Source organism: Henckelia pumila, chromosome 3, assembly GCF_033568475.1.
Source record: "Henckelia pumila isolate YLH828 chromosome 3, ASM3356847v2, whole genome shotgun sequence".
Classification (NCBI taxonomy): Eukaryota; Viridiplantae; Streptophyta; class Magnoliopsida; order Lamiales; family Gesneriaceae; genus Henckelia; species Henckelia pumila.
This window is the reverse complement of record NC_133122.1, coordinates 195,137,083-195,151,909: the sequence shown is the minus strand read 5'-3', so window position 1 is coordinate 195,151,909 and position 14,827 is coordinate 195,137,083. Positions and strand designations below refer to the sequence as shown.

The window sequence follows — 14,827 nt, the reverse complement described above, 5'->3', positions numbered from 1 at the left end:
TGAAAACCATAACTTTTAATAAACAAAGTGCACCATACCTAAAATCGATGTCAAATTATATTTGTTCAAATCGATTCATACAATGGTATGACTCTAAGGAAAGACTCGATGTTATCTTTTTCGCGGATCATTTGAACTTATATAATAATTTCATCTTATCTTTGCAAGCACTATTCGATAGATAAAGATTATCATTTATCAATATATGCGATGTTTATTAAAAAATAATGAATCCTACATTTATTGATAAATGTTAACTGTTAGATGTATGTTAAGCCAGTGTCTGTATAAGTAGGATCTAACTTAGTCTCATTGGTTAGCTACGGTGGCATCCATTTTTTTTTTGCTAAGACTCAACTGTGCATGCCCTTGTATAGTTTGATTTGATTGATGGGGTAGTTTGAAAAATGATTTGCAAAATAACCTTAAACACAAAGAAAATTCAAAGATAAACAAATGAAAATTTTTGTTAACGACGTCTAACCTCCTGGCATAATTCCCAAAACGTTGTTGCAAGTATTTTCAAATTTATTAATTTGTTGTAAAATATAAATTTCTTTTAATATTATTCATCGATACAAAAATGTTTCAAATTCCACCATTATCGATACCTCATTTCTTTTGATTCCTTCGATTTTTAATACTAGCGTCTATTGCACGTGATGCATGCATATACATAATTTTTTATGTTAATTAATTTTCATATTATTTTAAAACTCACATTATAAATTAGATATTCAAAATTTTAAGAGTGATAATTATCTAATATAAATTTTTCAAAAAAAATATATCTAATATAAAAATTCAAAAATACAAACAAAGATAGAGAGTATCATTTTGGTAAATAATATTGTTTCTAGTGGCTAAAAAAAGAGGAGATTATATAAAATGACTAATTTGTCTAATAATTTTGGTTTTGTTGAAAATTAAGTTAGGATATAATCATAATTTTATCTCAAGTTAATCAATTAAAAGTTAGTTAATTAAAGGGTCTCTAATATAATAAAATAGTAAGATTTTGTGTAAATTATTAAAAGATGTTGATTTTATTATTTTATGTGACGTCACGTATTTTTAAATATTTATAAGACTGTAGATGTAGAAAAATGTGAGAAAAATTTTCAAATATAAGAGTGCATGGCGTGTATCGTGTTTGCAAGTTTAATGACTCGAAATAAAATTAAAATCTAATGACTCTAACGTGCATAAAAATATTTGAACAAATGATGCAACCATATAATTAACAATTGGTTCTTATATGAACACGCCAAAAACCACACTTATATTAAAAATCTGAACCGACATTTAAAATCTTAAGAAGACAGATGAAACGTGAATGTCAATAAAATAATTAAGTACGGAAAGATACTTTATAAACATTCGTGAAATTAAGCATAAAACTATCACAATGAAATAAACAGCATAGCAGATTAAAACTTAAAATCCATAAAACTCATCGCTGCGAGACCGTCGTTGAAAATATTAAAATATAAACTTTTCTTTAAAATTGTACATAAAATAATGTAACAACGGAATATCAATAAACATATGTAAAACTTTTCGCTTTAAAATGTCAAAGCTTCAAAACAATCGTGTCATGCAATGTCTTCGCCGCTTATACTCTTCAGTCTTTCCATCAAAGCTTTTAATTCATGACATCTCAAATATAACTGCACCAATCAAACATAGTGGATTTTAAGACTCAGCAAGAAAATGCATACAAAACTCATTTGGACAACTAGAAACTCAATGCAGTGTCATAACATGAACATAACATAAAAACTCGTCGTTTAAGGTTATAAGATACATGCAATTGTGGTAAACATATCACATGAGCACATGGGATTTTCGTGATCACGGTCGTTGTACAACAAGCATATAGATGTGTCATCCATACTAGACTTGGTGAATATGCGCACCGAATACCGCCCATATAGATCTTGACTAATATGCGCACCTTAATTTTTTGGAAAGGTTCCTCTGGAGCTCATCCGGAATATCAATCTCGTATTTCTACCACAAGAACACATACAACATCAAAAATATTTTCATGCATCATCATAACATCATCAACTTCATCATACTTTTTCATCATAAACATCATCGTCATAAGCATTTTATTCATAAACTTTATCATTACTTCATCATACTCATCATAAAAAATTTGTTTCGTAACAATTCTTATCGTTCATGAAACATACTTAAAAATATTTTAAAATCATCATATCATCATAAACTTTGAAAATAACTTGAAACTCAACATATCATGCACTTAAATATCATGTGTGCTAATAAAAATGAGAACATCATCTTTACATTCATAAAATTTCATGTTTTCATAATGATCCTAACTTTCGTGATAACATACTAACATAACTAAACCAATCCACGTGAGTCATTTTTTCATTCTTGACATCAACTTTGAAATTTTTTGCATAGAAATTCTAAAAAATACTCAAAACACCTTAAAATATCATAACACATGAATTTAGGATTCCAAATGGCAAAAATATTTTTCCGGGGCAGAAGTGTCGATGCAAGGGCGCCAAAAAATGGCACCCGTGCGCTACAGTGGGCGCTGGGGCACCCAAAAAGTGGTGCACCAATGCGACCCCCAGTGCGGGGGCGCTACAAAAATAGCAACCCTGCACTGGTGTTGCTTTCCGCTGGCAGCGACGCGCAGGGTACGAAAATCATTTTCTGTAGCGATCCGCTCCGTGATCACCTACTAATCAGAAACTTAGGTATGCAATTAACTTAACAAAATCAAAATAAACCAGCGGAATTAAATAGTTTAAATAACCCAAGAGAAATAAATCTAAAATTATTAACCATATCGAATATTTGTGTATCAACAACTCAAAATCAAATGCTAAAATCCCGCACTGGAACCTGTCTCCACCACTGCTGCCAACCTGCAACTACGGTCTCCCTGAACCTCTTGCTCTATCAAGACCGAGACCTGTCCCGTGGAATAAAGTGTCCAAAACCAAAATGCGAACGTGAGCATAAAACGATCAGCACGAAAGTATGAGTATACAAATATTATATGTGCGTGAATGCAAGTGTACGAGATACCAAGAAACAAGGTCAAGAATCCTTCTCACAAACTCGACACCCAGGTATGTAGCACTCCGTGCCATCGCACCAGTAAGTGGCTCACATACCTAATGTGGATATAGGTGACCTGATCACGAGTCCAAGTGTCCAATCATCTACTACACATAGGGTGAGCACCCAACTACATGTTATCTCAAGGCTACAAGCTCAAATGCCAATTCAAGCATAATATCATGACAAATAATATGCAGATAAAATAATGTCATATAAACAATACAACACAAAATACATGCATACTCAGTCTGAATATCTCGAACAATACTTTCATACCTCAATTCTATCAGGCAAGTTACACCAGCTCTATTGTCCAAGCCTATAATCATCAGATTATTATATCACTAAACAATATCTAAAAGTCTTAACTAAGCTAATTGATACTCCCAAACTATTTATAGGATCTTGGATTATACATTCGTTCGTCGTCGGCCCGTTGATGTTGAATGCCCCAGAACTTGGGCACAACTCCTCTACGAATTTCGGATGCCTCGCCAAGACTCCGCCCCACACCAATGAAGACTAAAACCCTATAAAAATAGTGAGAATCGAGAGGAAAGAAGATGGAATTGATGCGAATTTCTGAATCTCGAACCCCTTATTTATAAGCGGATATCAGATCGTCCAAACTAGGGATCAGACGCTTTGATCCTGCATGCATGGTCACGTGCCTGATTGCAGTTGATCGGATGCTCCGATCCCTACTTCGGATCACATGCAACAGCAGGTGTCAAAATCTTCACCATTTGTCTCGACAACACTTCGGACCGTCCGATCTAGGACTTTGGATCGTCCGATCGCAACCACGTGTCAAGCTCAAGTTGAAAACACATCGGACACTAAGCTAATGGAGTTCGGATCGTCCGAACTCACCCTGACCCTCCGAACTCAATCGTTTCTTCCGAAGTCTTCGGACCTTCCGAACTGGGTTCAGACCATCCGAACCCACCCGAACCAAATTTCTTAAAAATCATATATTAATCCAAATCAAGTCCTTAATCCATCCTTAATGGTTTTTAATTACTTAATGTTGTAAAATAAGACCATGTTACTATATTTCCTTTACTTTTTTTCGGTCTTTTTCGATCATTTTCAATGATACTTACTCACTCATTGAAATTTATGATCAAACACATGAAAAACTTCAAAAAAATTGAAAAAGATCACCCAAAACATCCATCTGCAAAATATTTACATACAAACTTTTAATTCAAACTATACACACTATAATTCTCAGATTTATACATATTTTTCATCAAATCTAAAAAATATTTAGACAAAACGTTCATTAATTGGAACCTTGATTTTCCACACGAAAATTCTTAAAAACTTGAAAGGATTCACTTGAGAACACCACAACTTCAAAAGCTTTAAACTAAAAAGATATACATCAAGAATATTCATATCCAAACGTCTTTTTCTCGAGAATCTACCAACATATTTCTCAAAAATCTTTAATCAAACATCAAGAACGATTCACGTTTCACAGTTCTATATCACATTTTTTAAATTTTAATAGAATTAATGCAATATACATAACTTACAATATTCTTGGTAGGGAGTAATCGGTACCTCAGGAACTCAATCTGGTCTTTTCACGAATGGATCGTTGAACAATCTTTCTCTATAGTGCAACGTGAAAGATTGGGGAGAAAGGATGGGGTTGGCGGCTAGGGAGAGGAGAAAATTTATCCCTCAACTGAACGTTAACCCTCTTTTATAATACTAATGGGATTAACCGGCCCATTAAATAAAAACATTGACTTTTAAAATTTCTCCCTCAATTATATTAAAACTTGGCTATCAAACCCAACTTTAAATAATTTGCATAAAAAACATATTTAAATTTAAACTTTAAATAACACACATAATTTTTAATCGAAAGTTGCATGATGACCATTTATCTCTTAAAATTCTTAAACTTCATTCGTAGGCTAGTCTCAATTCCTTCGTCATTGGAATTAAACTCATACTTGAAACACATTAAAACTAACTTGCGATCATTAAACAATATGCAAATTTAGGGCTGAGATACCGTACCAAAATATCGAATTATCTCATATCGTACCGAATTTTTTTCGATATATAGATATTTTTTCGGTATCTGTACGGTATTAGTTTGGATTTTTTCCTTACCAAAATTTTAGAATTTCGGTATCGGTATCGATATGAATTTTTTTCATACCGGTATTTTTGGTACGGTATACCGAAAACCCACCCCTAGGCAAATTACATAACATTAAATTATGTTCATTTGTGTTTAGGTTTTAAACTTAGTGATTGAGTTACAATTTTTTAAACTATGAACCATAAATTTTCGGGTCACTTTGCACACATTAAACGATAAAGATTAACTTAAAGTTTTTGACCCACTTTCGTATTTCCATGTTTGGTTCCTAATTATATTTTTTTTAACTATAAATGTATATTAGTAATTTTATATAAAAAAAAATTCAAGGGGGGCGGGGGGCAGCTGCCCCTCCTTGCCCCAATATGGAGCCGATCCTGATGGCTGGAGTCAAGCGTTTGGCTCGTTTTTTTTGTAAAACCAATTATAACAAGAAGCACATGTTTGTGAATGAGTGAATTAAATTCCGCTTGCAGGGAAGGTATTGTCAGTCTTCCATACTACTTTACCAAAGACAAGAGATTCATTTAACCAAATTACCTTCTCCCTACTTACCTTCTCTCATCTCTTTAGCCATATTTCCAAATGCGAGAATAATCGCGCTGGTGAAGAAATGGAGGTACTTGCTATTTGGCTCTGAATTCTGCAATTCACTTGGTAATCTTGTTACCACATATATGGGTAAGATATTGATAATCATTATCAACAATTTTTTAATCCATCTTCATTCGCCACATAATTTTTGTTTTCAATTTCAAGCAAACACCTAAATGTCTGAAAGAGAATAATAACATTGTTACCTACTGACATATCATTAAAATTTCTACAGATGTATCACCATTGTCCAACGTCTTCGAAAGATATACTACATATCAGCTTGGGATGTGAAATGGGAAATTTGCCAAGATTCATCGTTCCGTTAGAGAGGAGGGAGACAATGTCTTACGTGATCTTTTTATTTTATCGGGACATGGATTGAAGTAGTTTGTAACGTGAATTAGATTTAGTCAAAGGGCAAATTTGGAACATTTAAAAAATCAATACTTCTTTTCCGAGTTAACATCATACGAACCAAACACGTATATCTTTCTAGCATAATACTAAATATTCTTATACAAAGACATTATTATCCCTATTACAATCTTCACATTATTAATTTCATTATGGGTACCAAGCAGATATTTAGTGTCGCTATTTAATATTTATATCATCTTATTAAAGTTGAGATGCTTAAAGTAACTAATTAACTTTTGTATCATTGATCTGTTTTTTTTTTGCTAAACTTAAATATCAGTTTTTCTCCTATGATAAACATTCTATTTTTATTTAACAAAAATATCGTTAACATATTTTAATAAATTCACATCTTATCTATAGATTCTATACATACCATATCTTAATAATTTTTTTGACGTATATTTTGAAATTTTAAATTTATCAATCGTATCACTTAGAACATAAAAAAATACTACAAAAAATTAAAATTTTATACGTAGGTGTAATACTTCGAAATTCAATAAAATATATATTTAAAATCAATTTTTAATTTCATATGAATGCATCGCGTGAACGAAATACCGATATGTAAAAAAACATGTGCACATGCCAACTTATATATACTAGTGACACAACACACGCGCTGCATATGCAACATAATATATATATATACATAATTTTTTTAAAGGTGGTTGAATTCTTTTTAGTATGAAAGTTATGTATAAATTTACATCAGAGAAGACAAAATAAGAAATAAATTTTGGTGTGTTTATGCCACACCAAAAAATAGTTTTTCTAATGCTCTCAACCTTTATATAATAGTACAGATATATATATCTATACTATCCTATTAAATTTGAGGGGTCGATACATTGGTATGGCCAACTCTTTTATTTGTTTGAACTTTAGTATATATTTAATTATTAAAATATCATTTTATTTTGTGTATTGATAACTAATTATTTATGAAAATACTACATTCACTATTTTTTTTGTCCTTTTATGGATATTTATTTACAATAAAATAATGTTATTATTTTATTTCACTACTTATTATTTTTATTTTTATTTTCAGTTAAAAAAATGAACAGCACGCAATGCGTGTGTCCGAATATTAGTATATATAAAGCAAAAACACCATAGTGATATATTGGTATGCTCATTTTTATTTTTATTTTTTTAGAAAAAAACCCAACAAAATTATCAAATTGAAAAAAAAAAAAAAACTAAAATCAAATACTTTGAAAAATATAAATTTATATTATATACAAATGTAGCATACTATTTGTATATAACATTATAGGTGCTGCCGGTGTATATATCTATACAATATTATAAAGCAAGATGATCTAGTTGTACAAAAATATCCTTATTATTTTCACTTAAATTAAAAATACATAATGGGTAAAATTTGAAGATTACTACTCCACATTCTCAACTATTTTATCATGTTTTTTTAAAACACTCGTGTCTATATATATATATATATGTATATATATATATATATATATACACACGGGACAGCAGTAGGAATCGATACAATTTTCAACATATATTACCATTATATTTTAATAATAACTTCTTATGATCCCTATCACTACTGTTATCGTGTTGGCCCAGGAAAACAGAGCGGTGGCAGATGGCGAAACAACTCTACGGCTACAACCCTAGCAGCTACGGCGGCGCCACCTCCTCCAATCTTTACAGCTCTAGATCCATCGCCGACTCCTACCACCCAGCTGACACTTCATTGCGCGGCAGTGCTTTCAGATTCTTAAGCTCCGACTCACTCTCCGCCGCGGCTGCCGCGGCTGCCGCCATCTCCTCTTCAATGCTCTACAACACCGACAGCTACTCCACTAAGATTCCTGGTGTATCCGTAACCACTTCGACGAGTTCGTATGCGCCCCCTGGCGTCGATTTGGGGTCTACCATTACGTCCACTGACTCACTTTACGCTGGATTGAAGCGCGCCGCCGCTGATTGTAAGAAAATTTTCTCTCTATTTCATTTATTTTCGTGGATATTTTCTTTGTGCTGGATGACTTAATCATTGTGTTTGTGATTTCCCAATTTTATTTCTCTGTCATAACGACGTGTCATTCTCTAGTTGTATCAATCTGTTCGCATGCGTTTCAAATCATAGAATATGTAATGCAGTACTTGTTTAGCTACTTCTTATTTACTCGCACAAGGGGACTTTTCTTGAATGCTCGGAGAAGGATAAATTTAGTGGTTTAACAGCATCTGCACCAGGCTGATGGTTTAATAATAATAATATTATTATTTGTTCTAATCATGCTAAGCTATTGCTTGATACTACAATTTGTGATAAATAGAAGAGAAGGAGAGTCAGTTTTTGTCGGAGGACCGGATTTTACCCATATACTCAGTACATTTCCTTAAATGATTAGTTATTAACATCCAACAAGTGCAAGGACAATATCCCGCTTATCGACCAGCTAGTATGCTATATCCGTAGGTTTATACGGATGAACTGGATACCTTTAATGTTATGTGGTTAATCAAAACATAATCCAAGGATCCTAGATACGCCGCACGAGTTTTATGAAGAGAGGGGAATAAGGGCAAGAGTGTTCAGATTTTCTTCGGATGTCGAATTACTACGCAAATTATGTTTCTATGTCGCATAATATATCGTATATTCAAATAAACATATGTTTAGTAAAAGTATAAAGAAAAGGCTAGAGGCCGGTGTCAGATGTACAGAACTTCACTCTTCGTGAGTTGCTGTTTCACGGGGACTCCGTTAAGTTTTAATTGTCCTTCTGAAAACTTCAATCTATTGTCATACGATAATATGAAATATGAGGTATCTCAATCTATATTAATAACTAGTTGTTTCAAACTTATATTTTGATGAATACTATCATCTAGAGATCTGACTTTAAAAAAAATATTATCAGTCAATAATATTTGCCTTCATATTTTTCTATTATATATAGATAATATTATTTGTAAAGTAATGCATGTAATTGGTCTTATTTTTATATGTCTACTATCTACTTAGCATTCTATCATCCGCTGGGTGCCCATAACCCGATTGGGCAGACCGAAGCTTGGTATTCAGCAGACCTTTTAGCCAAGCGCTCTAGATATGATAGCACAAGCAGTTTGCCCATTTATCCCCAGAGGCCTGGAGAAAAGGATTGTGCCTTTTACATGCAAACAAGAACATGTAAGTATGGAGAGAGCTGCAAGTTTGATCATCCTATTTGGGTTCCCGAAGGGGGGATACCGGATTGGAAAGAGGTGATCTTTTTGCTACTTTAATATCTAATAGTGCTCCATTACTTAGTTATCATATATCAATTATTTTTAAATCTATCTATATTCCCTGGTGTTTTACGTGGTTATTAGTTAACTTAGTTTACCTTATTACAATACGTGTACGGTACTATTGAGTACGGCTATATGGTAAATATACTATAATCACACCTTTTAATTCTGAGGTCCACTTGCAATACACAATCTTCAATACTCCTTCGGCTTGTACCGCGTGCAAGATAATAGTGGGTTCTATTAGGTAATTACTTTCACATGTCTGCCTTTCGTATTATCTGATGCTATTCTATTTCATCACTGGGATTAGAAAGATGTTAATGTTCGGAGGACAGAAAGTTTAACTTGAGATGTGGTACATAATATCTAATTTTTACAAGGTAAGATATAAACTGTTTTCGTCTCTATCGAAATTTGATGTAAGTTGATAATTTAGTCCAATTTATCTAACTCTCTTTTTATCTCCTTTCTCTTTGATTTTTCACGAGTTTATTGTTATGTCCAACACCCTTCCCCGACACCCAAAAAAAATAATTATTTTTTGGGGTCGTAGTAAGTGGGTGAGTGGAATATGGTACATGGTTATAACATAAATTCTGGTGAACTTCTCCGTCGACCCAACACACCACACTTCCTCTATCCTGAAAACTGGGAACTTTTTGTCTACAATAGATCTGTTTTTTTACTATCCTTATTGCTACTGCGGTAATGCTACGTCATGTAAGATCTCGTCTATGTCTGGTCAACATACATATGTGATATTTCGAACATGACATATTGATATCTTGAAACCAAATATTGTTATATGGTGATGGATTCCCGTGCAAAACAGGGAACCTTATCATACATTGTTTTCTTTTGCTTTTACCTATTCTCATCTAGTGTGCAGCATAAGCCCATGTTACTTGACTAGTTAACTATATTAAAAAGTTAACTTCTTTGACTAGTTTGAGTTGGTTTACACGATATAATACTTAATCACGTGTTCCCATGACACGTGACTCTCTTTACTATGTGCATGCATATGAGCATGATTAAAATTAGAGAACTCTGAGGGCCTAATTTATAGATTTGTTGGGTTTTTCTACTGTGTACATCACTTCTGTGTCAATTAATTCGGTTATTTAATATGAACATGAGTTCACATGGATCATGACTTCCTGGACAGATGAAAATAGGTTTTCTTTTCAATCACAATTTTACTTGGACTGTTTCTTTCTCATGAAATGCGGCATATATTCATTCCATTTTCATGAAAGATTAATCACAATCGCTTTATTTTATTTTCAGGTTCCACTCGCACTAAGTGAATCCCTTCCTGAGAGACCAGGAGCACCAAATTGTCCTGTAAGCTAATTTATATACTTCTATTACAGCATTTGGTGGTTAGGATCCTTACACTTATTTGGTTTGTTGTTCCAGTACTTTCTCAAGACTCAACGATGCAAGTTCGGCGTAAGATGCAAATTCAACCATCCGAAAGAAGCACTTCAGGTAACCGTAACTCTCTGTTCAGGTTTGTTCCTATTCATTTAAAATGGGATAACTAGTTCTGTCATGTTTTCAATTTCTTGCTTTGTTAACTTGATTTTAGGGGGCTCCAGAGGATACTGATGTCTCTGACTTACCAGAAAGGCCATCAGAGCCTCCATGTGCTGTAAGATTTTTCACACAAGATCCCTTGGTTGATATAATGTCAATTTAGTAATTTATTCTGATACTTTTTAACAGTTCTATATGAAGACTGGAAATTGTAAATTTGGTATGACCTGCAAATTTCATCACCCCAAAGGTGTGCAGATACAATCGACTGGAGAAGAAAATGGTGCCGGGGTGCAGCAAAAAGTATCTGTAGATGGAACATCGCCACTTTTTGCACCAGCATTGTCACACAATTCCAAAGGCCTCCCTATCAGATTGGTATGCATATTTCAAGATTAGAATTTCAATACCCCATATTTGGCTACTGGGATTGAATTGTTCTGCTTTTTTTAATTAACAGGATGGATTTCAGATTAGGGTAAACATTTTAAAATCCTAGAAGAAACCATGTTTGATGATTTTTTTATTTTTTATTTTTTTGATAAGAAACTTTAGATATTATATACGAGAATAAGATCTTACAAGAGGCGGACAAGATATCCGCTAATTACAAAAGAAATTAACGCTAATTGAATTGTGCTGAATGTTTAGATTCATAATCATTCTTTGCTTGATCACTTAATATACGACTCATATTGGGCTTTCAGGATAGGGTAAACCTTATAAGATTGTAACAAGAATAAATTATGTTTGCTGATTGACTTGTGCTGAATATTTAGATCCACATGTTAGTAAAATTCTGCAGCAAGTCATCAATCTTTGTTTTATCACTTGCTATATGCCCATGTTGGGATTTCAGATTAGGGTAAACAAGTGTTTTTATTTGTTATCGAATAAGATGATCGATTATTGTTGTGTCAATAACTCATTTTTTTAAAGTATTATAAAATATGATAAATATCAAGAATCAATCTGAAAGAATTGATGAAATTCACGAGACTGTCAAAATTGTGTTTTTGGAGGCTTCCAGACCCCCGATTTTTTTTTTACCTTGACTATGGTTACCTCCATTACTGCTCCATTTGAAATGGGAATTTGATATAATGAGTACGTCTTCTAAGATGTTATTGTCTTTGATCTGGTCAAATTTTATTTCTTCTCTTTGGTAAACAAGTTGGTTTTTGTGCATTTTATTTGTGATCATTGTTGATAGGATGGAGAAGATTGCCCATTCTATCTAAAAACTGGCAGGTCAGTGCATTCTTTGTCTTTTAATACACTCACACCTCTTTTTTTTTTTTTTTCCCCCTGTATGTGCATCTGAAAATACATTCCAGAAATAACCTTTTTTTAACTCATATGCACTAAATCAGCTGCAAATATGGGGCCACTTGCCGCTACAATCATCCAGAGCGAAATGGTAAGTGGGTTTAAGTTAAATTTGGTCGATCTGATTAATTGATTTTTAACTATAAAATGGTAAAAATTTATGTAGCGGTCCACCCACTTTCTACTGCCATAACCCCTAGTCTTCTGACTTCTTCCTCGACACATTTCAACATTGGTGCTGTCGCCTCTGCAGCATCCCTCCTGCCAGCTTTTGATCCAAGGCTGACTCAAACAATTGTAAGTTATAAAAACTTTTATGTTGTGGTTTCACATGAAATTTTAATGTGAATGCACAGGAACGCTGAGTTTGGGGGGCCATCTTTGGGTTTTACACACTAATGTTGTTTTAAACTGCTGATTTTGTTTCCTTTTTTTAACTTTTCTCATGCTTCACATGCCTGAATTTTTTGGAATGAGGCTATCAAACTTCTTATGTGAAGCTATATTACAATTGCTCATCTTTATTTTGCTTGCTCCGAGTTTTATGTTATGTTGGATCTAACAAAATCCCCATACATATTTTTAAATTGATCTCCCGTCTTATGGGTTTTCATTTGTTTGCCTTCTGCAGCTTGGATTTGGGGCATCTGTTTACCCTCAACGACCTGGACAGCTGGAATGTGATGTGCGTTTTTAGTTATCAAATATTTAGTCCGCAATGATTTAGGATATATATGTTTTCTAAGTGATTTTTTAGACAATCTCAATCTTGGTGTCCATATTTTGATGCGTAAGAATCTAAAGGCAAGGAGAATGATTCAACTATTTCATTCATTCATTTATTCTAGCGTGTCCATGCGTATGTTCCTCCTCGATGTCCCTTATGAGAAACACTTTCATATCCTTGAACATCAAAGATTAATCGCAATACACGTGACTTTTTATTGTGTGGTTTCTCTTCATAATTTGCATTGAGACTGTTAAGCTCTATATAAAATATACACCCTTCTTGGTTCTTAACCTTTTTGTGCTTATCCCACGATGATATCTTTACAATAAATTATGCACAATTATTCCTGCTTTTACTTGCTTATTATTATTATTATTATTATTATTATTATTTTTTTTTTTTTTTAATTTTTTTTGATTAAAAGTACTACATGAAAACCGGGATTTGCAAGTTTGGAGATATCTGCAAGTTTCACCACCCTATTGATCGTACAGCAATGAAGTTCACTCTTGCTGGGCTACCGAGGAGAGAGGTATTTTTTAACCTTTGTTGAACGCCTCGTGAATCTTTCTTTTTGTTCTGTATTAAGCTAAGAAGTAAGAAGTTAAGGCTGGGGATCCAACAATTGTGACTGCTTCCACTTACATTTAGCTAGTGTTTTCAACTCTTTTTTAAAACTCTTTAAATGTATTAGTCATCAATTCTTAGAGGCATGGTTTTATTTCTAATGAGGTATTTTTTGGTTAGAAGTCCAAAGTTCAAGGCTCGTGTATGGCTTCTTATCTCAGACATTTTTTAAAATTCTGTTTGTTTTTCATCACTTTCTTCCCCATAATACCATGAGTCTCATTAAGAAATGAATAACCTTGTGAGCATGTTTGCAGGGTGCTATACATTGCCCATATTATATGAAGACTGGAGCGTGCAAATTTGGAGCAACGTGCAAGTTCGACCACCCTCCTCCCGGAGAGGTGATGTCAGCTGCGGGAACAGAAGGTGTCTCAGCTTCTGATGTCGATGGAGAAGATGTTTAATCGAAGAAGCCGCAACTGACATTGATCTGAAAGCAGCTTTTTCTTACGGAATGTCATTGATAATATCCTGGATAAATGATGTTGATTATATGTAGTAGCATCGTTAGATGTTTCATTAGTTTTATTGACTATAGGTCGTTTGGAAGACGCTGAAGCTTGTGTATTTCGAAATATTTTTATCTGTATCAATTACAATTCCATATGTATTTCAAGACAAGGTTATTTTACAAGGAGTCAAGGATGGTTAGCCTATCATTCATTTATTCTAACACTAATGCTTTCTAAATGATGGCCATAATCTCTGCTGAGTGTACCAACCTAACAATTATGATTCCCGGGGTTCAGAATTCAGAATTGAAATTTGAATGGCTATAAAAAACATTCAAACTGGAAGTCTGAAACTAATGTTCAAAAGTAGGAAAAATTAACCCTCATAAAATATATACATTCTACCTAAATTTTTATCGGCATATTTATTCGAATACGGAGTTTCCATAGAAAAATGATTTATAGTTTATATTTTATACCTATCGAACAATTAGCTGGAATAGCTCAGTTGGTTAGAGCGTGTGGCTGTTAACCACAAGGTCGGAGGTTCAAGCCCTCCTTCTAGCGAATTTTTTTTTATATTTATGATCTATAATTTTTGTT

At 33.3% G+C, this 14,827-nt stretch overlaps 1 protein-coding gene and 1 non-coding gene across 2 annotated transcripts; both read left to right on the top strand.

Moving 5' to 3' along the window:
• Positions 1-7,798: 7,798 nt before the first annotated feature.
• LOC140886919 (zinc finger CCCH domain-containing protein 37) lies at positions 7,799-14,425 on the top strand. The gene is made up of 12 exons (XM_073293841.1): positions 7,799-8,223; positions 9,270-9,511; positions 10,832-10,888; positions 10,964-11,035; positions 11,136-11,198; positions 11,273-11,461; positions 12,297-12,334; positions 12,457-12,503; positions 12,579-12,709; positions 13,044-13,097; positions 13,567-13,674; positions 14,027-14,425. The coding sequence occupies exons 1-12, from the start codon at positions 7,878-7,880 to the stop codon at positions 14,174-14,176; spliced, it is 1,497 nt and encodes a 498-aa protein (XP_073149942.1). The 5' UTR covers positions 7,799-7,877; the 3' UTR covers positions 14,177-14,425.
• A 292-nt stretch (positions 14,426-14,717) lies between these two features.
• TRNAN-GUU (transfer RNA asparagine (anticodon GUU)) lies at positions 14,718-14,791 on the top strand. The gene has a single exon. It is a non-coding gene; the product is annotated as a tRNA-Asn (tRNA).
• Positions 14,792-14,827: the final 36 nt, after the last annotated feature.